At 41.3% G+C, this 23,890-nt stretch overlaps 1 protein-coding gene across 1 annotated transcript; it reads left to right on the top strand.

Moving 5' to 3' along the window:
- Positions 1–6: 6 nt before the first annotated feature.
- On the top strand, positions 7–19,760 carry Frrs1l (ferric-chelate reductase 1-like). The gene is made up of 5 exons (XM_013023278.1): positions 7–142; positions 12,121–12,205; positions 14,073–14,211; positions 14,882–15,128; positions 19,434–19,760. Exons 3-5 carry the CDS (start codon positions 14,209–14,211, stop codon positions 19,604–19,606), a joined length of 423 nt encoding a protein of 140 aa, XP_012878732.1. The 5' UTR covers positions 7–142; positions 12,121–12,205; positions 14,073–14,208; the 3' UTR covers positions 19,607–19,760.
- Positions 19,761–23,890: the final 4,130 nt, after the last annotated feature.

Below are 23,890 nucleotides of genomic sequence, written 5' to 3' on the forward strand. Positions count from 1 at the left end.
GACGGCGCGGGCCCGGGGGGTCGGGGTCCCCGGGGCCGGGTGCGGGGGGACCCGGGCGCCGACGAAGCGGTGCCGCGCCACGACTCCTCCTACGGCACCTTCGCGGGGGAGTTCTACGACCTGCGCTACCTGTCGGAGGAGGGTGAGGCTGCGGGATGGGAGATCCGGGGTGCGGAGGCCGGGGTGGGGTTGGTTAAGGGTGCACTGCCAGGGCCGGGCTGGGGAGCGCACTGCTCCCGTCCTCCCGCGGGGAGGCGGGGGCTTGGAGCAGCTGTCGGTCGTTGCTGCCCGCTTCCCACGTGGGGGTGGGGGGTAGGGGACAGGGGGTAGGAGGTAGGGGGTGGAGGTAGGGAGTAGGGAGTGGGGGGTGAGGGTGTGGGGGGACTGACTCCGGAGGAAAGCCAGCGGCCACCCAGATCTCTGTGGACGAGGGGTGGTGTTGGAGCTGGACCCCCCCCCCATTTCTCAGCGTTTGGCTTCCACCGTCCCTGCCAGGGTGGTGGGGTGGTGGGGGGCACCATCTGTCCGGGATGGGGGGGGGCGGTGCGTGAGCTCAGGGAAGCCGGCACCCAGAAGAAACCTCAACTTAGACCAGCGATGTTGCCCAGTTTCCTCGCCGTCTGGAGTGACCTAATTTGCAGTAACCGGCGTCCCATCCCGATGGTGCTGACAGCTCCGGCACCAGAGCTGGGTCACATCTCCCTTCCTCCATCACTTCTGTTCACCGTGCTTTTAGGGTCCCCTAGTGTGAGCCACCATTGTTGGGACCATCTGGGCCCAGCGACTGGAGGCTTGTCAGCCACCAGCTTCCCCGCCGAGCTGCTTCAATGAGCACAGAAGGCAAACGGATGATTCCGTGCAGGAAGATGGGAACGGTCTCCTCTGTCTGAAACTTGGAGAAGTCGTGGGTTCCCTTCACTTCTGTTAAGCAGGATGAGCCAAGAATCTAACTGGACTTTGAAATGTGGTTCTCGGTTCATGGATGTATCTGTTAAAATTAGGTTTAGTCATATGCAACCGATGAATGTTACTAGTTCAGGAAGATAGGACTTTCTCATTTCTTAAAAAATAGGTATCTAGCATGTAACTCCATGGTCCCAAATATCACTTGAATTCTAGCCAGAGTTCGCTCATTCAAGACCATGGAAATGAAGAAGTGGGAAGAAGATGGTCACTGGCTGCCTTCTAAAGAGATGACTCTGTTAGAAGTTCATCTAACAGTCCTTACTTGGTCCTATGGTCACACACACAAAGTGAAAAGGAGTTTACAAAGGATTGCTTTTTAGCCAAGATGTGATAGACTCAATTGAAAATTGAAAGTATTAGAGTAAAGAAGGAATGAGGGAAGGATTGTGGGAAATTTATTTGGGGGATAGAAGTTTAACCCCAAACCCCAGTGAAATGGACACTCCATCATATAGGAGCTTATGAGGGGTTTTGTGTTGTTTTTCTTTGCATTTCATCAAGTTAGAGTCTGGTTGGTCTGGGGTGGGTGAGACACTGTCCCACAGTGTCATTCAAGGACCTAGTTTCCTCCCATTTTTTCCACCATCTCCTAAGACTTGATTCTCATCTGTGTGGTGTAAGATGAAGATGGTTGGTTTGCATATTGCTGTTCAAGACTAGGGGAAGAAAAAAAAAAAGCTCAGGGTAAGTATTAGCTTTTAGGCTGGTTGTGCAAATCACTGCTGTTCATCTTGGCATATGAACCAGCTGCAAAGGAATGTAGGAAATACTATCTTCTAGCCAGGCAACTCTGGGAGAAAGGAATAAATGGAGGGAGGAGGGCAGACTCCATCCACCCTAAAAAGTAATAAGTATTCCAACATCTATCTGTTTCTGAAAGTAGCTGATATATATTTATTCTGCACACATCCAGCCTCGTATGCCAGATGACTTGCATGTGGCATACAAGAGTATCTTCTCTGATTGGGCATGGGTACTTAAATGAAAAACAAGCCAGGTTCTATGTCAGTCTGTGCATCCAGAGAGAATGAACTGCCAGTTGTATAGTTTTATGAACTTAGACATCAGGTGGAGAATAGCAACCAAGAACAACTTCATTTAATCATCTGGGCTGTATGAAAAGCCTTTGGTGAGATGGAAGAGGAGGAACTTTAGGGGAGATGACCTCATTGTGGGTGTCAGGGCCTGCCTTGTGTGTATGCAACCTGGTTTGTCTGCTTGCTTTTCCTACTTGTTCTGTACATACCCCTGGCTTCCCCTTTCTAAATCCAACCTATAATCCTGTTGGTGTTGTGCCCAAACATCTATCATGGATACAGCAAGCATCAGCACCCTTGGCTGGAAGACTTCCTTTCACCACTGTCTCTCACCCTTCCCTTCCCTGCCCTCCACTCTACATTCTTCTCTCCTCTCTGACAGTTTCACTTCCTTTCTGATCCTGTTACCATCTGGTAGGTGCTGGTTGGGATGCCTGAGGTTGGGTGGCTTTAGGGGCAGCACCCCTGCTTGTCTACCCTATCCCTGAGCTTCTGTCATGAGTCCTGAATAAAGACTTTCCCAAGATCTCTTAAAGTCACCAGTGTCAGTCTCTTAAAAGGAGATGAAAAAGGACTTCTGGAGAGGAAGAAAATGAACTAGGTGTGAAAGGTATTCAGAAGCCAAAAGAAAAGTTGTCAGCATCTGGGCACTGGTGGCTCACACTGTATTCCTAACTATTCAGGAGGCTGAGATATGAGGATCACTGTTTGAAACCAGCCCTGGCAGGAAAATCTGTGAGACTCTATTAAACTACTCAGAAAAAGTTGGAAGTGGCACTGTGACTCAAGTGGTAGAGCATTAGCCTTCAGCACAAAGAGGCTCAGGGACAGCACACAAGCTGTGAGTTCAAGCCCCTAGGGCCAGCAAAAGAAAAGGAATGTGTCCGGAAACGGTACCCTATACTACAGTGAAGCCCAGTAGCATGATGGACTTGTGGATGGACTTGTGGGATGACAGGCAATGGTAGTCTTCCTAGGATGGAGTCAATGGACACAAGGTGACTGGTGTTGGAGCAAGTGGGCAGGTGAAGAGGTGGAAATTGTACCTTTAAACTAGTCTATCAGTGAAGATGAGTGTGTCCCCTTCTAGTGATTGTCTCCTTGCTTACTCAAGGTAGATTTCCAGTAGCCAACAAACTTTAGTTTCCCTTGACAAGCTTTCCTAGTAGTATGACACAAGAAAAAGAGGATGTGCATAGTAGAGGTGGGGGTCGGAATTTCAAGCCTTCACATTTTGGGCTAAGCATTGGCTGGTTTGGTGTCTCTCAGCCCCACATGGTCATTATTAGAGCTGCTTTCACTAAGCTAGTCTTCAGGATTCTTGGGTTCTCCACTGTCTTAGCCTATATTACTCATCCCTGAAGTTCCAGCTCAAATGCCACTTCATTCAGGAGGCCTTCTCTGGTTTTTCTCCTCCTCCTATCATGGGTCTCCAGGAAAAGATATTCTTCCATAGCACATTGCTTAACCCCAACATGCTTGCTTTGTTCTCTGTGGTCAAGGGTTTGGATCTCAAATGCTCTTAGTGCTCAAATGTTATACTCATCATGTGGCTTTCTGTGAGGACCTCACATGATCAGATTATCAGATTATCTTAGATTCTCTGGGAAAAACAAACAGGTGAATAGGATGTTGGCTTAGGGTTGAGTCCCAAGCAAAACCTCCTGATCACTGCCCTGTTGCTAAGATGGCCAGGTTTGAGGATCTTGAGTTTGAGTTCAGTTAGCCACATGGATGATGGTGACTAGCTTACCCTTGGGGACATAACTGTCCTGGAAGAAGAGCCATTTATGATTGTTTATCTTTAAAGCATAGTGATCTGATCTTTTGTAAAATATGGTTCTGTCAGTGAGTTTCTCACCAGAGTTGAGACTAGAGAAAAAGCAGGGTAAGAGGCAGAGAGGACAAAAACATGGAGAGAGGGTAAAGGTCCTTCTTCTGCCTGTGTCCTTCCTGTGTCTGCCATGTGCTATGTGTGATGCATCATTCATTGTCCTCTAACTTGGGAAGTTCTTCAAGGCAACAAGGTGCATCTAAGGTTATCTCTGTACCCTGCATGGCTCTAGTCTGCTGGTAATAGTCATTAGAGCTAATGTTTAATAAGTGCTTGCTCTAAAGTTCTAAGTCTTTATCCACATTAACTTTAATCCTGGAGCTTGTGAATTAGATACTGCTTTTATACTTACTTATAGAGTTAAGGGAACCGATTCACAGAAAATTTATCATAGCTAAAGTCACATAGCTAGAAAATAGCACCCGGGCATCAGTGGCTCATGACTGTAATCCTAACTATTCAGGAGGCTGAGATCTGAGGATCACAGTTCAAAGCCAGCCTAGGCAGGAAAGTCCATGAGACTTTGAACCAGAAAACTGGAAGTGGCACAGTGGCTCAAGTGGTAGAGCATTCACCTTGAGCTGAAGAGCTCAGCGACAGCACCCAGGTCCAGAGTTCAAGCCCCATGACTGACCAAAAAAAGAAAATAGCAGCAGACTGTAGGGATTTGTGGGTTGACTATAAGGAAAGTCTTTATTGAAATTTAATTGGACAGGAAATGGGGTTGGATAGGTGGAACTGGATTTTATTTTGTTGGGTTTTGTTTTTGGAGAGGGGAGAATAAACTGGGGAAGAGGGTTTTAGACTTGGTATAACAGGAAGTATAGAAACTACAGGTTCCTAAGCAGTGGAATCACAAGAAAGCCACATTCATATCTTGTGGGACTTCACACTTCAGTGTCCCTTGCCATTTTCTTTCACTGGAACATCTGACAAGTAGAAACAGTGATTTGTGCTGAAGTAGTCATTTTCAGAGCTGAGAGTGAATGGTATGGCCAGGCAATTTGTGGCTAAAACTTCAAGGAATCAGGTACTAAATTAATACCTGAAGGCTGTGATCCAAGCAGTTAATTAGAAGCAATAAATAGCAAACCAGAGGCTATTAACCACTCGGTAGAGTATGGCAAACCAGGCTCTGGGGATTGCAGAAACGTATTAGATAATGGATATAAATTAGAGAAGGATATAAACCACAGAACCTCAAAAATCTATCAAGGGCTGGATGAGGAGCTCAGTGGAGCACTTGCCTAGCTCTGGGTTTGATCCCTAATATCACCCCTCCCCCACACACACACCACTTAATAAAATTCTTTAAAACCAATGAAGAAAGTATTGGGAATGTATTAGAAATAGCTGAGAGGAGAAAAAAATAGGGGTAAGTGGATTGTTCTAATTACATTCCCTAACAGAACATTATAGGGCTGGAAATGTAGCTTGAGTGATAAGAGCACTCATTTGGCAAGTATCAGACTCTGAATTCAAAACTTCAGGATTACCACAAAATAGTTGTAAGTTATTAAGTTTATAGAGTCCATATGAAATAAATCAAGAAAAGGAAACAGAAGATTTTTTATAAAAATTTTTAAAAGCCAAACTAATATAATTCATTCAGGTTTTTTTTTTGTTTTTGTTTTTGTCTTTGTTTTTTTGGTCATGGGGCCTGAACTCTGGGCCTGGGTACTGTCCCTGAGCTCTTCAGCTCAAGACTAGCGCTCTACCACTTGAGCCACAGCACCACTCCCGGCTTTTTCTGCTTATGTGGTGCTGAGGAATTGAACTCAGGGCCTCATGCATGCGAGGCAAGCACTCTACCACTGAGCCACCTTCCCAGCCCCTCATTCAGGTTTTAAGAAACAAATAGCAGGGCTAGGAAGGTGGCTCAGTGGTAGAGTGCTTACCTTGCATGCATGAGGCCCTGGATTCGATTCCTCAGTAAAGCCAGAAGTGGTGCTGTGGCTCAAGTGGTAGAGCACTAGCCTTGAGCTGAAGAGCTGAGGGACAGCGCCCAGGCCCAGAGTTCAGGCCCCACAACCGACAAAAAACAAAAGGAAAGAAACAAATAGCATTAAATTAGAAAGTGGGAAGAAAGGAAGAAGCCAAAATTTTTTAAAATGAAAAATGTGGCCATTGCCAAAGCTAAGGGAGGCAGAAAACTGGCCTTGTCAGGATGGTTCGACCAGGTATCTCAAGATTGAGGAAGACAAATAAGTGTTGACAGCATTCAGAATACAGAGGGTGCCGGGCACGGTGGCGCGTGCCTGTAATCCCAGCTACTCTGAAGGCTGAGCCCAGAGGATCACTTGAGTCCAGGAGTTCTGACCTGCAGTGCGCTATGCACTTAGTGTCCGCGCTAAGTTCAGCATCAAAATGGTGACCTCCCGGGAGTCGGGGAACACCAGGTTGCCTAAGGAGGGATGAACTGGCCCAGGTCGGAAACGGAGCAGGTCAAAACTCCCGTGCTGATCAGCAGAATACAGAGGGTAAGGTGAGGGACCAGATAAATCTTTAAGCAATGAAACGACAGGACAGATACCAATTGTAGAAAGATGGCTTATGGGATAGGGGTGTAGTTTAGTGGTAGTGCACTTGCCTAGCATGTGTGATGCCCTGGGCCCCACCCTATCATGGAAAAATAACAATAAAAGTATATGGTGGAAGTTGAGGAACAGATGAGTGAATGACAGCCAAAAGGCAGGCTCAGGTATATAAGGTAGGAATAACTGGAAGTGATACTTGAATAAATGTGCTATGTGACAGAGGGGAGGGGAAAAGTCTGGGACTGAGGCTTCCAAATTGGGAGAGTGAGGGGCTGGGAAGGTGGCTCAGTGGTAGAGCGCTTGCCTTGCATGCATGAGGCCCTCGGTTCCATTCTTCAGCACCACAGAAGCAGAAAAAGCCAGAAGTGGGGCTGAGGCTCAAGTGGTAGAGTGCTAGTCTACAGCTGAAGAGCTGAGAAACAGCACCTAGGCCCAGAGTTCAGGCTCCATGACCAACAACAACAACACAAAAAAGAAACCAAATTGGGAGACTGAATGTAAGATAGCAGGCATACAAGGAGGAACATTGGGAGGATGGAGGAACCTGGCGTTGACACCTAGAATGATTGTGCTTGTGGAATGAATACCCAGGAAGTCCCCACTCTAGGGATAGTTGGGCTTAAGCTGTTGGGCTGTTGGGCTTAAGCACTGATATAAGAAAAGAGGAAGAGTGAAAATCAGGAAGTCAGAGAAAGAAGAGTTTATAGAAAGTAGTAGGAAGCAGATACTAAAATAATACAGGCATAGAAGAATTAGAAGCAGAAATTGAATGAATCATCAGTGAAGTCTCCCAAAAGTGATTGTAAGTAGTAAGATAGATAAGTTTGTTAGTTATGGTCCTGCAGAGAAATAAAGCCAAGAAGATATATAAATTGACAATGGATGTATGGATGGATGGATGGATGGATAATGCCAGAGTATAGGATGGGATTTATCTTAAGTGTTGGCTCACATAACTCTGGAGGCTGGCAAACTCCAAAATATGCAGAATGGGCCATTATCCTGGAGAGCCAGTGGTGTACCAGTGTTAATAGATCAACGTCAAAGGTAGCAACATCTACATTGCTCAGAGGAGGTCACTTATTTTGTTCTATAATTTACTAGATGAGGCCCACCCACATTATGGGGGGGAGCTGATTTCCTCACAATAAATATTAGTCCTCCCCCCCCAAAAAAAACCATCCCTCATAGAAACATCCGGTATGAAGTCTGACTACATATCTAGGGACTTGGTAAGACTGGTCAAGAAAAAAAAAGAAGGAAAGAAGACAATCAAAATTAGGAATAAAAATGGAGAATGTAGCAGAGGTTAAAAAGGCAGATAAGTGTTAATGAAATGATGAAATGCAGTTCACCCAATTTAAAATGGAGAAAGGCTTTAGAAAGTTATTTATTTCAAACAAGATATACAAGTAGTCAAGAAGCACATGGAAAGATGATCATCACTGGATCTTAAAATAAATACAAATCACAATGAAGTTCTATTTCATTCCTACTAGAATGGTCTTAATTTTACAAATAAATAAATAGGAAAATTGCAAGTGTGGGCACGATGTGAAAGAATCCAGATACATAAGCTCACATATTGTATGATTCTACTGATAGGAAGTATACAATTCATAAAAACAAAGTAAATTAGTGACTGTCAGAAGCTGAAAGAAAAAGGAGTCAGGAGTGACTTCTCACTTGTATATGTTTCTTTCCTTAGAACCAAGAAATCTGGAGAATTATAGTAGTGATGGTTACATGCACATGAATGAATAAATAACAAAATAAAGTATCTTTGAAGGCTTAAGTGAATTATAGGGAAACTGAGGTGACAATAACATCAAACAAAATCTAGCTGAAGACAAAGTGAAAGGGACAAATAATGTCATATACTAATAAAAGAAACAATAAATCAGGACCATATTCCTGTAACAATGTAGCTTCCAGGATAGGGGGTCTACTCTGTGGTAGAGCACTTGCCCAGTATGCTGGAAACCCTGGGTTTCTTCCCCAGCGATGCAAAATCATTGTACATTTATGTAGTTTCTGAAGCAATAACTGATATAAATTTATAGAGAAATAGACTGACATTTCTAATTAGAAATACCACTACTGGCATTGAGAATTTAAAAATTTTAACTAACAGGTATAGATGATTTGAATTATAAATGCAATAAGTTTAATCAAATGCACACATAGAATCCACAAATATAATACAAAAAGTATATTCTATTTGAGCACACAAAAGATCCGTGATAACATGCTGTATACAGAATATAAGGAAGTCAGTGAATTAAAAAAATATACATCAGACAGATGTCTTCTAAGGGTGCTGGAGGTATAGATAAATGACAGTGTCTGCTAGCATTGCAGGTCCCTGGATAAAAAGTATAGAGGGGGAAGAATCATCTATAATATAATATTAACCTGTGTGCTGAAGAGGAAATCATAAGGGAAAACCAAGATACATTTCCAATGATCATGAAAGCATTATATGTCAAAATGTTAGCCCTGATTCTGAAATGGAGCTGAATTAGGAAGAATTTTAGTTTTGAATCCTGTACACTTCAGGAAGTAAGATTGAAAACTAGCAAGCTAAGCATTCTACTCTAAATGGAAGAAGGATGACACAGATTTGAGGATAAATAGTAAAATAGTGAAATACACACATATATACATGAGCCCAAAAGCTCACTCTTTGAAAGTCTTATAGCAAAAACTTTTGGTACATTTACAGATAGATATAGATAAATAGAGAGAAAGAGACAGACAGACAACAATATGAATCTAAGGGACTACTTAAGAGATGGAGAAGGGAAAAGAGAGAGAGTGAATAATTTTGAAATACATATTGAAAGAGGATAAATATGGTTGGAGTAGATCTGTGATTATAAAGCCTGTTGATATAGAAGGGAGAAGAGAGAGTGACAGAGAGGTGAGATTGCTTGGGACATTTGTAAACGTGTGTGGAAATGGAACCATTAAATCCCTTTTGTGTAATTAATGTAAGCCAATAAAAGGCTAAAAAATGATTTGAGTCAAAGAAAGAATACAAACAAACACACAGGGGGAAAAACACAAGTGGTGGCAAACTGGGGGGAAAAATATCAACATCTGAAAGCAGCAGTTATTCAAAATCTGCACAGACTTCAATGATAAAGCCCAAAAGCCGAGTAATGAAGGGAGTGAAGAAAATAGCCACATCACAGGAGAAATCCAAATGGTTAACACAGATTGGAAAGAGAGTTCAGCCCAGCAGTCCTTAGGGAAATCCAGATGAAAATCGTGAGAATGGCAGGCAACACAAAGACAGCCAAGGAAATGGAGAGACTGGGCTGGTCTTGCACCACTGACAGAACTGCAGGTGGTGCTGTCATCCTGAATACTGAATGCATCAAACCTGTTAAAGAAGTGATTCTGCAAGTCCTCTCCTGGGCTTCTTAAAAACAAAAGCCTCTAAAGCCAGCACTGGTGGTGGCGTGATCACACCTGTAATCCTAGCTACTCAGGAGGCTGGAATCTGAAGATCACGGTTTGAAGCCAGACTAGGCAGAAAAGTCTATGAGACTCTCATGTCCAATTAATCACAGAAAAAGCTGGAAATGGCTGAAGTGGTAGAACACTTGAGCAAAAGGAGCTCAGGGACAGTGCCCAGGCCCAGAATTCAAGCCACAAACTGGCAGAAGAAAAAAAAAAAAGCCAGAGCCTCTGGCGCATGCCTACATGAACACAGGTAATGGCATTCATCTCTTCAACCTCTGTCCATGCCTGGAAGGAAACAAGAAAATGTGGTGATATGTACATTTCATCTCTTAGCACAAACTCAGATGACCCCTAAGGGATCACAAAGTTATTGCTATTATTTGGAAAAATTTTTAACCATTAATTTTGTATTTATAGTTAAGTAGTTATGAAAAGAAGATGCCATTTAACAAAGTAGTTTATGAATACAATGCATCTTGATCCTTTCAACTCATCCCTCCTAACCTACCCCTTCCCTCACTCACTCTTCTTACTTGTACAATTAATTTATGCTAATCATTTTTAATGTTACTGTTATTATAAAGCTAATGACAGAGGTATTGCAGTTACATAAATCAGGTAAAGAATACATTTTTTGGACAATGTCATCCCTTCCCTCACGCTCTCTGTTTTTCCCTCCCATCCCCACCCACAAGTTGTCTAGTGAGTACTACTGCTGCATTTGCTCACCTTTTGTCCCTCCATTTCTGTACCCCCAAATCTGCTAAATGAACAAACAAGACAAAAAGAAAACAAAAACAGCAACGAGGAGAAAAACCTCTTTTCTCCATTTCCTGGAGTTTATTTCGATAAATTTTATTTTATATGATCAGAGGCATATAGGCATTATGCCTTTGTGTTTCTCTCCTGATACTTGGAAAAATTTAAGGACTTAGTTACCCTCCCAGCAACCTGGTGGGGCAGGGGGAATGGAGTTAATTCTCTATTTTTCGACTGCTTGCAAAACAAGGTAAGTTATTTCATGGTACAGTGTATGCCAAGTGCCTAACACTGGGGAAAAAATATCGTGAATTTGACCCAGTTACTTAGCAGCAGTGAAAAGTTAGGGCTGTATGCATCATGTGCTTGAGCTCTGGGGCAGAAGAAATAGATTATCCCCAGCACAGGCATGTGCCAGAAAAGCAGAGCCTGGAGGCTTTCTAAAAACTATAGCAAACGTAATGGAATAAAACCCTCTCATTGCAAAGAGCACCACAAATCACGAAGACACGACTTTAAATAATAAGGAAAAGTAACTTTTGAACAATTTATTTATATTTCCTAATGTCTATGAATGATGATATCTCATAATTTGATAGTCATTTACCCTGTGTCCACTGCTTTACTCACTGGGCAAGATAACACAGGGTGAACTGAATCACATTGGTTCCTGTGTCTGTACAGCCAACAGCCTAGATGAGCAAGATTTCCATTAGAACCGGATGCAACCTTATCCTTCAATGCAGTTTTATAGTAAGCAGTCTGCTAAGGAAGATACACAACTGTCAGAAACTGTGTGTTTAAAAGACTTAGTGTCATATGAAAACATTACATGCAGTGTCAAGCAAAAGGACTATTCAGAAAAATGGAATGGAATAGATGCTGTTGTGTTAATACATAGAAAAATTATCTACTACCAAGTATGTAAGTGCATCACTGCCAGTGTCTTTTCTTTTAAAGCATGTATATTTTATTAAAATGTGACTTTCAAACTCCCAGGGGACAATGCTAAGCAGTGGTTATATAGAATTGTGTTCTGCTCAGGGTTTCATTTCCTAAAACTGAGAAGAAGATTTTAAAAAGCAACTCATTCCCAGATCCCACATAAAGATAGGTTTAGGGCTGGGAAGGTGGCTCAGTGGTAGAGTGCTTGCCTTGCATGAGGCCCTGGGTTCGATTCCTCAGTACCACATAAGCAGAAAAAGCCAGAAGTGGCACTGTGGCTCAAGTGGTAGAGCACTAACCCTGAGCTGAAGAGTTGAGGGACAGCATCTAGGCCCAGAATTTAGGCCCCATGACCAACAAAAAAAATAATAAAATAAAATATAGGTTCAAAGGTATATGTCCAGTGTCCTGTCCTCAGGAATGCAATATTTGGGCTTAATCAAAGCCTTTTGTGGAGTCCCTAAACATAGGTATGTGGGGTAGAAAATTTATTTAAAATTTAAAAAATTAAAAAAATCCCTTTGGAAAGTGGTCACTGGATTTTCTAACCATTGTCTTTTCTCACTACCAGGTTACCCTTTCCCTACAGCCCCTCCTGTGGATCCATTTGCCAAGATCAAAGTGGAAGACTGTGGAAAAACCAAGGGCTGCTTTAGGTAAGTAGAAGTGTAAGGACACCTTTAAGGAGAAAGAAAAAGATTCATTTACTTCTGAAGGCAGTACTTACATTGTAGCAGGACATTCTAACCTGTCTCCCTGTCAACTTCTGCAGGGTAATGGAGCTTTCTAATGGTCATGTTCAGTCATAAAAGCTTCAGCAGGCACTCCACACTGGACAGTCTTAGGTTCTACATTTCAGTTTGTACTGCCCTTGATCCAGATGTTTATTCCTTACCAACTAGATGTATGAAGAAATTCATGAGACAGAAAATAGATCTGTGCTTATTCAGCTGGGGCTGTGGGAAGACCTGGCAATGATAGACATGTCAAATACCCAATTCCTTGTAGATTCTATATGATACTAAGTACTCATTAAGCACTGATGATTATACTTTCTTAGCTCAGGAGTGCTCAGTCCATACATAATTATTTATAGTATTCCATAAGGACATAATGGGCTGGGTAGAAAACAGTACGGTGGGAACTGTCCTTGAGCAAAGGTTGTGATGGCCCCTGAATTGAAGTTTCTGGTTTGCTGGTATTCAGAGCTCAAGGTCTAAGGGGAAAACCTTCAATATTGGGCCTCGAGCTTTCTTTGGAATAAAAGGGCATTTTGAAGGCAATAAAAAATCCAGTACTACTATTATTATATTTTTTCCTGGTGACAGTCCTAAAGGCTTCAGCTCAGGACCTGGGTACTATCTCTTAGCTTTTTCACACAAGGCTGGAATTCTACTATTTGAGCCACAGTTCTATTTTGGGATTTTGTGGTTAATTGGAGATAAGAGTCTTACAGACTTTTCTGTCTGGACTGGCTTCAAACTACTCAGGAGGCTAAGATCTGAGGATCATAGCTCAAAGCCAGCCTAGGTAACAAAGTCCATGAGACTCTTATCTCCAAATAACCACCTACAAGTGGGCCTGTGGCTCAAATGGTAGAGTGCTAGCCTTGAGCAGAAAAAACTAAGGGATAGTGCCTTGGCCCTTAGTTCAAAAAAAAAGGATATACATATAAGTCCTTTGTAAGAAAGTTGAAATTTGTGTTTCCACTTCAAAGATGCCCTCTAAAGTACGGAATGTGTGCATGATCTGAATGTTCAGATGACCACATTATACTGCTACATGTCTGACTTTTTAATTGAGTTAGCACCAGTTAGCCCACAGAACAAAGGTAAATTTTTACAAATAAGTGATGCACTTACGCTTAATGTGTACCAGATAAGCTATTCATATGACAGTTTTGCAGCAGCTCCATCTGATGAGCAGTTGAACTGCTAGATGCTGGTCAGCAGTAAGAACATGCTTGAATCAAAACACCTGCCTGGTACAATCAGCCATACCATATGTACAATAGCAGAAATTTACTTTCAGTAAGATTGCATCAGCCATTACATGAATGCTATGAATTTCAGAGTTCCTAGGTTTTTGTTTTGATTTATACTTAATTTATAAGTCTGCATTCTTTTAACTGAACATTTGTAAGTAAAAAATCCTAGTGTATATTTAATTGACAAAAAATGATTTAAATTATTAAACTGTAGAATCTTTTTCCTCCAAAGAGATCCAAAAATAATTTGATAATAGGTAAGATTTACAAAACTATAATGGACAGAACATTGGTGGGGAGTTTAGAGACCCTGGTTCAAGTCCTGTTACTAACATTGATTTTCCTCTCTGGACCTTAGTTTATACATGGATAAAGTGAAGAATATCTCTAAGGTCCCTCCTAGCCAAGTGAAGCTGTGTTTTTGAGATCCCAGGAAGCAAAGATCTAATTTACTTAACATCCTGTCTGAGATATGGTAGATGTTCTCCTTTTGTAGTTAGAGAAGAAGCAATCATCTCTTTGGATTTGTCCTCCAGATATGGCAAGCCAGGCTGTAATGCTGAGACCTGTGACTATTTCCTTAGTTACCGGATAATAGGAGCTGATGTGGAATTTGAACTAAGTGCAGACACAGATGGTTGGGTAGCAGTTGGGTTCTCTTCAGACAAAAAAATGGTAAGACACAAATTATGATAGAATTTGCTTTCTTTTTTAATTTGTTATGTTGTTTATGATTTTAGGAACAACTAAGTTGATCAATGCAGTGCAACTATTATGCTAGCTACAGCTCTCTAATTGCAAATTAAAAATAAAATTCAAATGCCTTAAGTATTTAGTTGACATATATCTTTTGTTTATTTTGAAATAGTTTCTAAATCTTAAAAAAAAGTCAATTAATTAGGAGTTGGAGGTGTGGTTCAGCTGGTAGAGTGCTAGCCAATGAGCAAAATTAGGTATTGAGTCCAAGTTCCAGTCTCAGACCTATAAGCAAAAGCAAAAGAAAAATCACTTTTATTATTTTTAGTGATCTTTCATAATGTTGACCCTTTTGAAGATTACAAGGTAGTTTTTAAAATTATAAATGATCTTTCAGTAGGGTCTGTCTGCTTGCTTTCTCTTGGATAGGTTAATTCGTGTGGTCTTGACATTAATCGATGTCAGGGAAAACTTGATGCCAATTATTCTGATGCTAACATTGCTCACTTGATTAAGACTTTTCAGTGTCTTTTAAAGTAATTCTGGTGAGATTTCAAAGTACAGAGGAGATGGGTCATCCCATCTCCTTTCTGAGTGGAAAGTTTGCAAGAGACAGACCTTTGACTTTGCTTAATCATTTTTCCTGTAGGGGGGTGATGATGTCATGGCATGTGTCCATGATGACAACGGCAGGGTCCGAATACAGCACTTCTACAATGTAGGTCAGTGGGCAAAGGAGATTCAGAGGAATCCTGCCCGAGATGAAGAAGGCGTATTTGAGAACAACCGAGTCACCTGCAGATTTAAACGCCCCGTGAACGTTCCCAGAGATGAGACAATCGTCGACCTGCATTTGAGTTGGTATTATCTGTTTGCTTGGGGCCCAGCCATTCAGGGTAAGCTTCTAGTTCAGCATTTTCTGTAAACACCCCTCACCATTGTACTTGTAAGCATCATTCATTGAAGTCACCCTGTGTATATAAGAGAGCACTGTAAACATTATTTCTTTAAAAAAGAGAGACATGACCCTTTCCATAAGCATGGAGAAGCAAATGAACACAGGCTAAGCTAGAGCACTGGGAAATAGCATAGGACCAAGAGTGATGTGTTTGAGGAAACACATCCTATATTGTTGGATGGACTGTTTAATGATCACAGTTCCATTTACTCCTCACACATTTTGCAGAAGTCTAGAATTATTCTCATCTTAGATTAAGAAACTTTCTTACAGATGTACAACTAATTAGTTGAAGAAGTAAAATTCAGTGTAGGCCTGCTGGACTCAAAAGTCCGTGAACACTCTTAACTCCAAGAAAGGGTTGCTGGAGATTGCTCTAGTGCTTGACAGCAGGTATTGCATTCATGCTCATCTGATGGTTATTCTTGTGGTCATGAATCAACCAAATGATGTTAGAATTTAGCCCACTAGTCCTTCCGTGTTAAAGTGAGTATGAATTCCCTGGCAATATTGTTAAAACTGCTGTATTAAGCAGTTTTCTCTATGTGTGGGTGGACCTAAGATTCTGCATTTCTAACTAGTTCCCTAGTGACACTGGTCCACGAATAACTTCAGCTTGGGTGCAAAGGCTCTTCTGTAAAAACTCAAGGACATCATAAGGCCTTTTTAGAGACCTTTAAAAATCAAGTCACAAAGCTGGCACAGTGTCTCATGCCTGTAATCCTAGCTACTTAGGAGGCTGAGATCTGAGAATCAGCATGGGGAGACAAGCCAGGTAAGAAAGGCCATAAGACTCTCACCTCCAATTAAGCCCCCTAAAAGCCAGAAGTGGAACTGTGATTCAAGTGGTAGAGCACTAGCCTTGAACACAAAAGCTCAGTGCCCAGGCCCTGAATTCAAGCCCCAGGTGGGGGGAACAGGGAGGAAGAATGAAGTCACATTATATCTTGAGTACTCCTTCTGGTTGATTCATTTAGTAGCATGAACAAAGTAAGTTTAGTCAATAGTGTGGAGAATACATTCTAGCTACTGGGTCACTTTTTTTTCTTTTTTTCCTCCCTCCCTCCTTCCCTCCCTCCCTTCCTTCCTTAGTTCCTTCCTCCCATCCTTTTGTTCTTTCATCTCCTTCCCCTTTGACTCCTTTCTCTTCCTCTCCCTTTCTTCCTCGCCTCCCTTTTTGGTCCCCATTCCGTTCCTCCTTTCTCCTCTTTCCCTCTCCACTCCCCTTCTCCCTTCACTCCACTCCTTTCTTTTTCCTCTGGTCAAGTATCTCACTGGCTCAATATCTCCCTGCCTCACTCCCCTGAGTAGCTGTGTACCATCACCCCCGTTCACAGTCTCTTTACTGTGTTCTCTTGTTATCTGATCTCATTTTCCTGCTCCTGCTGGTCAATGTAGAAAAGGTATAATCTACCTTTTTTTTTTTTTGCCTGTTGTTAGTTGGGGAAATAGTTGGATGCCTCCAGGTTTGTGACACTTTTTTTCGGTTTCTGGCTTCCTAGAGTAGCCACAGTGGATCTGCAATGATATTTTTAAGTATGTTCAATACCCTGGGAAATAAATTGTATCTCAGCTCAGAGATATGAACTCATTTTAAAAATGAGATTTGGAGGCTAAAAGTTTGAATTTGAGTATTGGTTCTGCCTCTTGGCAGCTGCATACTATTTATCCAGTTACCTAAAATCTGAGCTTCATTTCTTTATACCTAAAGTGGGAATAATAATACCTTCTTTATAGGATTATTGAAGTATCAAATGAAAGTGAGCATTTGAAAATGCTTTAACAAATTGAAAAGTTTTTATGTAATAGTCCCTCCTTATCTATGGTGATGTGCTCCAAGCCCCCTAGTGGGCATGAAACCCTATAAACTAGGCACAGTATGATAGTAACAACAACAATAATAAAATAGGACAATTATGACAACACAATGTAATAAATTAGGTATGTGTGACTGATGTAGGAAGGATGAATTCTTCTTCTCTAGAGTAGCATAGAAATAAAGTAACCATGGGAACTAGACTAAGGAAAGTTTATTACAAAAGTAGGCCACTCAGGAGAGCAAGCAGAAGACAGGAAACCGATTGTCCATTTAGGCTGTTGGTGTAGGGGAGTGTCTCCTCTCTTCCCTCTTCCCTGGGTTTGAGTCAGGGACTCACATTTTGGCAGGCTTACAGACAAAGACTTATTGGTCCATTTGAATTAGGGGCAATTACTTTTTTTTTTTTTATTGGCAGGCTCCACAGAAGAAAGACTAGGTGGGAATCATTTTTTGGTGGTAAGATTCCAGAAAGACTGGTTGCGACAGTAATCAGGAAGACTGATCGGGCCCCTAGGGGAATGTTGCAGCATGAATGTTGTCCAAAGACTGCAGTTTTTCCATCATGATCGTTTACTCTCTGAATCCATTCTTGTACTCTAGTTTCAGACCCTGGTTAGCTGTGGTAACTGAAATTACAAAGAGGGACACATACACACACACACACACACACACACACACGTGCGCACACACACACACACACACACACACACACACACACACACACGGCATCCTGGCCTAACAGGCATCTTCTATAAACATGTCTGGCTTTGGCTGATAAGCTGTCTCAAGTCTTTCATTCTTTTCACCTTCTCCATGCAAAACAGGCACATTCTTACCAAGTAGAGGCCTGTGCCTTTCTTGTTTTCTGAGCATCCTCCTAAAGTATCTGTGTCAGTTAAATTCTTGTTTCCCTGTAAATCTCTTAGAAGAGATTAACTTGGTGCTAAGGCTTGCAAGGGGTACTGACTTGATTTTCCCCAAGGAAAATACTGGCTCAATCCAGAAGCCCAGGTATGTAGCCAGTGAGGCCAGGGTAGGTAGACGCATACATGATTGACACTGTGGAGAGAACTCCCATGCCAAGCAGAAGAGTTTGTGCGAGCAGGAGCCAGCCGTAGAGAGGAGGCTTAGCATGACAAATCTGGCAAAGCTTCCCTAGATACAGAACCTTAAAAACCTTCCCTCTGCCCTAGTCATAAGGAAGCCTTTGCACTGAATTCTTAGGTCTCAGTTTCCTAAACCAATTTTCATATGTGTTTTCAGCTCAGATACTTCTAATCAATGTCAGCTTATTATACATCTGTTTGATTATTGTCTGTGTGTATGTGTGTACCAGTCCTGGGACTAAAACTCAAGGCCTGGGCATTGTCCCTTAGCTTTTTTTTTTCTTTTTTTTTCTGGTCGTGGGGCCTGAACTCTGAGCTTGGGCACTGTCCCTCAGCTCTTCAGCTCAAGGCTAGCGCTCTACCACTTGAGCCACAGCGCCACTTCCGGCTTTTTGCCTATGTGGTTCTGAGGAATCGAACCCAGGGCCTCAGGCATGCAAGGTAAGCACTCTACCACTGAGCCAACTTCCCAGCCTTTTTTTTTTTTTAAGGTTAGCACTCTACCACTTGGGTCACAGTAGCTCTCCTTCCAGCTTTTTGGTGGTTAATTGGAAATAAGAGTCTTACAGAGCCGGGCGCCGGTGGCTCACGCCTATAATCCTAGCTACTCAGGAGGCTGAGATCTGAGGATCATGGTTCAAAGCCAACCCGGGCAGGAAAGTCCATGAAACTCTTATCTCCGATAAAGCACCAGAAAACCAGAAGTAGTGCTATAGCTCAAGTGGTAGAGAGCTCACCTTGAGCTGAAGAGCTGAGGGACAGCTCTCAGGCCCAGAGTTCAAGCCCCACAACCGACAAAAAAGAGAGAGAGAGAGAGAGAGTCTTACAGACTTTCCTACCTAGGGTGGCTTTGAACCTTAATCCTCAGATGTCAGCTGCTTGAGTAGCTAGGATTACAGGCTTGAGCCACATGTACCTCACTGTTTGTTGTCTTTTAAAGAAGAGTGGGTGTCTTGCAATGTTTTTCAGTCTGTTCCCAAATTCCAGGACTCAACCAGTTCCCTTCCTAAGCAGGAATATGAAAATTGGAGTGCCATGAAGAGAACATTAGCTTTGTCCACACTGGAGGGGTGTGTGGGGTGGAGGAGGTAATTGCAGATGAATGGATACATGTAGAGAATTGCTGTTTTTTTCCACTGTATGTACAATTAAAGATAATTCTGCCACTAACTCTAATTAATACCTGATTCCGGAATTGATTCCTGATTTTGCTGTGCACTAAAAAAAGACTTCTCTCCAGATTTTCTGTTGTTTGCCTGTGCCATTTCACATCTATACTTTTAACAATGGTTCTTCCCCTTCTGTCTCTTTCCTAAAGGCTCCATCACCCGACATGATATAGACTCTCCACCAACTTCAGAGCGCGTGGTCAGTATTTACAAATATGAAGATATTTTTATGCCATCAGCTGCCTATCAGACCTTCTCATCACCATTTTGTTTGCTTCTCATTGTCGCCCTGACCTTCTACTTATTAATGGGAACCCCTTAGCCACAGCTGCGAGGCTAACTCACTAAATGGACTGGAAAGCCTTTACTATCTCTCTTTTTTCCCCCGAAGAATATCCAGGACAATTTTAGCTTCTGTTATATAAAGACAACTCATGACTTCAGCTTTTTTTTGGAAGAAAGAATAAGCTTCTTTTCTAGTCAAAGATGATTGTTTCATAGTGATCCTCTTTTTAGGGGACATACTTAAAACTTTTGTAAGCACTTTTAACTGCGTTTTCTTATGTGAGCTTCACAATATCTCTATGTTGGCTTTAATGAAATTATAATTACTATCTTAGTAAGTGGGTCTTGAGACTCAGGAAGGCTGTCTTTTGATGAGATGTGTGTCAAGTAGCCTTTGCTATTTGGTTATATACTAATCAGAAGATAAAGAACAAATGCAGATACCATGTCTAAAGAGTCTTTACTGAGTTCAGTAGCATGAGAGCTGCTTTGTGTAGTGCTAGGGAGAACTTCACTGAATTTCACCATTCCACAGTCAGCCTCTTAAATGTATGTAGGGCATCAGTGCTTTTGGATAGTTACACCATTGGTGTTGAATGTGAGGGAGATTACAATCATATGAAATTGGTACCTATTCATCTGAAGTTCCTTCTCAACTAGTGAGTAGCTTTGAAAAAAAATTTTATATGGCTGTTTGGAAAGGCTGGAAATGTAACTATGACTGTCCCTAAAGATACAAATTTATTTTGCTGGTAAGGAGCTGAATACTGACAGCTCACACAAATAATTTTAGCTATTCAGGAGGCTGAGGTCTAAGGATTTAGTTTATCCAATAGCTTATCTGCAGATAGTCAATTCTGTTGTCAAGTTGGCATACATTAAGTATGATTAAATACATGTTACAACAGACAAATCACCTTAAAAGACTTAAGGAGTTTCAATCATGCATTAACATTTAGAGGTGATTATATGAGATTCGAGCAAAAATATATTTTATTCTGAGGGTTTTTATTTTTTTTTTACTTAGAAAATGGGAAAATGGCCCATAAAATACTCACATAGAGTACTCATTCAAAATGTTCTGACTTGTAAATTGGAGAGTCAGCATCATTCATAATAATTCCTGCATTTAGTATATTTTCTTTTTCAAAGGAACCCAGATCCTTCTTTATTCTAGTTGTCTGAGCCAACAGTATTGTCAAGGGGAGGAGTCTATGTGTATAGTCAAGCTTGAGATAAGTCCCTTGTGATATTCTAGACTTTTCAGACTTGCTTCCATTGCTTTAAGACTGACTCCAAGTTTGTGATTAAACAACCTTGCGACAGATTTTTTAGAGCCATCTTCAAGATTCATGTCTTTGAGAAATCTACCGGTGGAGAGAGCTTTCATTTCTTCTAGACTTGAGCCAAAATAAGGAAAACATAGATGCTCTGTGATGTTGCCAGATACTAATGCTTCTAGGGATGTAGGAGAAAGACTCCTCATTGCTGAGAGATTAAATAACATCAAATGGACCGTGGAACTGGTCCACTTCCAAAGTCCAAGTTCAAATTCATGGCTCCACCCAACTACCATTGCCTCTTCAGCTGAGCCTGGCCTATATATTTCTGTTTCAACTACGGTGGTTGGTTTGGGAGTCAAGATATGAATATGCAGACACCCACATTGTAAATAAGAAAGCAAATATTTTTGTATTTTACTCTATTATGCGTGTAATAGTTAAACTATAAATAAGTTAAAACAAAAAGATATCCTTCTGTTAGTAGCAAGCAGGGCAGAAGTTTCCTGTTACTAAATGAAGTATCCTCCCCCATCTCCATTTCAAGGCAAGATATTTTTTTGGAGGGGGGGTCCAGTCGTGGGGCCTGAACTCTGGGCCTGGGCGCTGTCCCTCAGCTCTTCAGCTCAAGGCTAGCACTCTACCACTTGAGCCACAGTGCCACTTCTGGCTTTTTTTCTTTTTGCTTATGTGGTGCTGAGGAATCGAACCCAGGGCCTTAGGCATGCAAGGCAAGCACTCTACCACTGAGCCACCTTCCCAGCCCTCAAGGCAAGATATTGATTTCACTACTTGCCTCTGCTTTGATGACCAAAGTTACTTATTGATGCCTATCTAGTATGTTCAGTGATTTCTCATTGCCCTTAAGAAAAAATGCAAACTATTTGGTAAGTTCTAGGATCTTCTGCTGCTGCTCTGCCCATTGTTGTGCCCCATACTTGTTCCCTCTCACTTGTCATTGGTTCTTTGTGCACAGACTTTATCTCCATTTTGTGCTTTGTGAAAAGGCTACTCATCTTTGAGGTCACAGCTCAATTGTTTCTTCTTCTCATTCTCTGGACCCAATACTCCTATACCATACAGGGCATTCTCATAATGCTGGTCATACTTAATTATAATTGCCTGTTAACTCTCTGATGCAGGAACCATTTCTTTATACTAATCATTGTAGAACACACTACTCCATAGGAGGGACTCAGCAAACATTTGTGGAATAAATACACATATGCAATTTTATTGGATGGTAAGTTTGGTTCAGAAGCATATATTTCATATACCTAACTAGACTAGCCAGTCTTCCTTATGTTCTTCACCTGTGATCAAATTGTAAACTAATTTTTGTTTCTTGGCTTTTGAGATAGGCTCTTGCCCTGTACCTCAGGTCTGGGAGTCAAAATCTTCTTTCCTCTGCTTCCTGAGGGCTGGGAATATAGATATTCACTACCAAGCTGGGCACTATATTCTTTTTACTAAATACTGAACTTTGTCTTTTGAAACATAAGTCAAAGAATCTTTTCTAAAACTATTGTTTTGCTTGGCAGTGGACATTAGTTGACATTTTAAGACAATAATCATTGTTTAGAACTAACAATTCACACACTAAGGATACAATTGGCATTTGTACATCCTTTCAGAAAACTATCAATGATAGATATGCTGAAGTTAAACCTCTCTAGACTTCAATGCCATTCATTCTTACCTAATGTAAGAGAACTTGTACTTTAATCCCTATATTTCCTATATTTCTATATTTTCTAATATAGTATATGTCTTAGGGGAGCTGCCCAACCAGTGATTTTTGTAAAATGTCTGTGTGGAATAATAATCATGCTAGCTAAGTGTATTTAGTGCTTTCAAGCACTTCATGTGGATTAACTCATTTAATCCTCACAACCATAGGAAGATTCTATTGTTAATCCAGTTTTTACAGATAAAAAAACCTGAGGTTAGTCATTTGGCATAAATTGCCACTGCTGGCAAGCTCTTTAGAGACTATTTCATCCAATGCACTTACTTTTCAAGGGCACAGTAGTGGCCTAGGAAGGTGATATGATTTCCTACACATCGGTGCACTTTCCTGTGGATTCTTTGAAACATTCATTGAATAGAACCTGATATAGTAAATTTCTCCCCTTTAGTAATTTACAGTGAATAGAAAGATTTCTTACTTGAGGAAAAAGAGAGCCTACTTTACTTTGTATTAACTTTGTTTTGGGCTTAAAAGCATTTTGATTACTTTATCTTTTTTAGTGTTTTAAATACAGTTTTGGGGTTAAAACATAATATACAGACTGGGAAGGATTTCAAGAATGAGGTAGTTGAGATGGGGCATGCCTGTAATCCCAATGATTTGGGAGGAAGAGGCAGGAAAATCATGAATTTGAAACCAGCTCAAGCAAAGTTGGTGAGACCCTGCCTCAAAAACAAAGTACAAATGAAAGGGATGGGGGCACGGCTCAAGTAGTAAACAAGGTCAAGGTTCTGGGTTCAATTCCTATTAGGAAAGATAAAAGAAACAAAAAGAGAAAGAAAAAGTGAAACATGTATTAGAATTAGGTTATTTAAAAAATCATTTACTTAAAATCTGGGTCTATCCTCTGACTTGGGACCAAATTCCCTTTTATTGTTCCATTCTGATCTGAAAGATAAATTTATAAATATGAGTGTAGACAAAATGCAGGAGTTTTATTTGGTTATTTTGGGTTTCTTTGTCCTTCAAGAAATTAAAGTGTCAGATGTGGTGATACAGGCCTGCATCTCAGCTACTTGGAAGGCAAAGTAGGAGGATCACAGTCCAAGGCCAGCTGGGGCAAAAACATGAGACCCCCATCCGGAAAACACTAAAAGCAGACAGGGCTGGGCTTCAAGTGGTAGACTGCTTCCTTAGCATGACCAAGGCCCTAAGTTCAAACCCCAGTATGGCAAGAAATCAGAAACTTTGAACAACATGGGAAGGACTTCCTTCCCAGGTGGTATTCACTACTATTGCTTTTTTAAAATTATTATTAGTTTTAAGTAGTTGTACAAAGGAGTTGTCATTC

This window comes from Dipodomys ordii, unplaced genomic scaffold (genome assembly GCF_000151885.1).
Source record: "Dipodomys ordii isolate 6190 unplaced genomic scaffold, Dord_2.0 Scaffold67, whole genome shotgun sequence".
Classification (NCBI taxonomy): domain Eukaryota; kingdom Metazoa; phylum Chordata; class Mammalia; order Rodentia; family Heteromyidae; genus Dipodomys; species Dipodomys ordii.

Bases quoted from the DNA above. Each gene is read 5' to 3' on its own strand.
- Frrs1l (XM_013023278.1), top strand. The intron at 15,129-19,433 runs GTAAGCTTCTAG...TCTTTCCTAAAG, and splicing joins TTGGGGCCCAGCCATTCAGG to GCTCCATCACCCGACATGAT.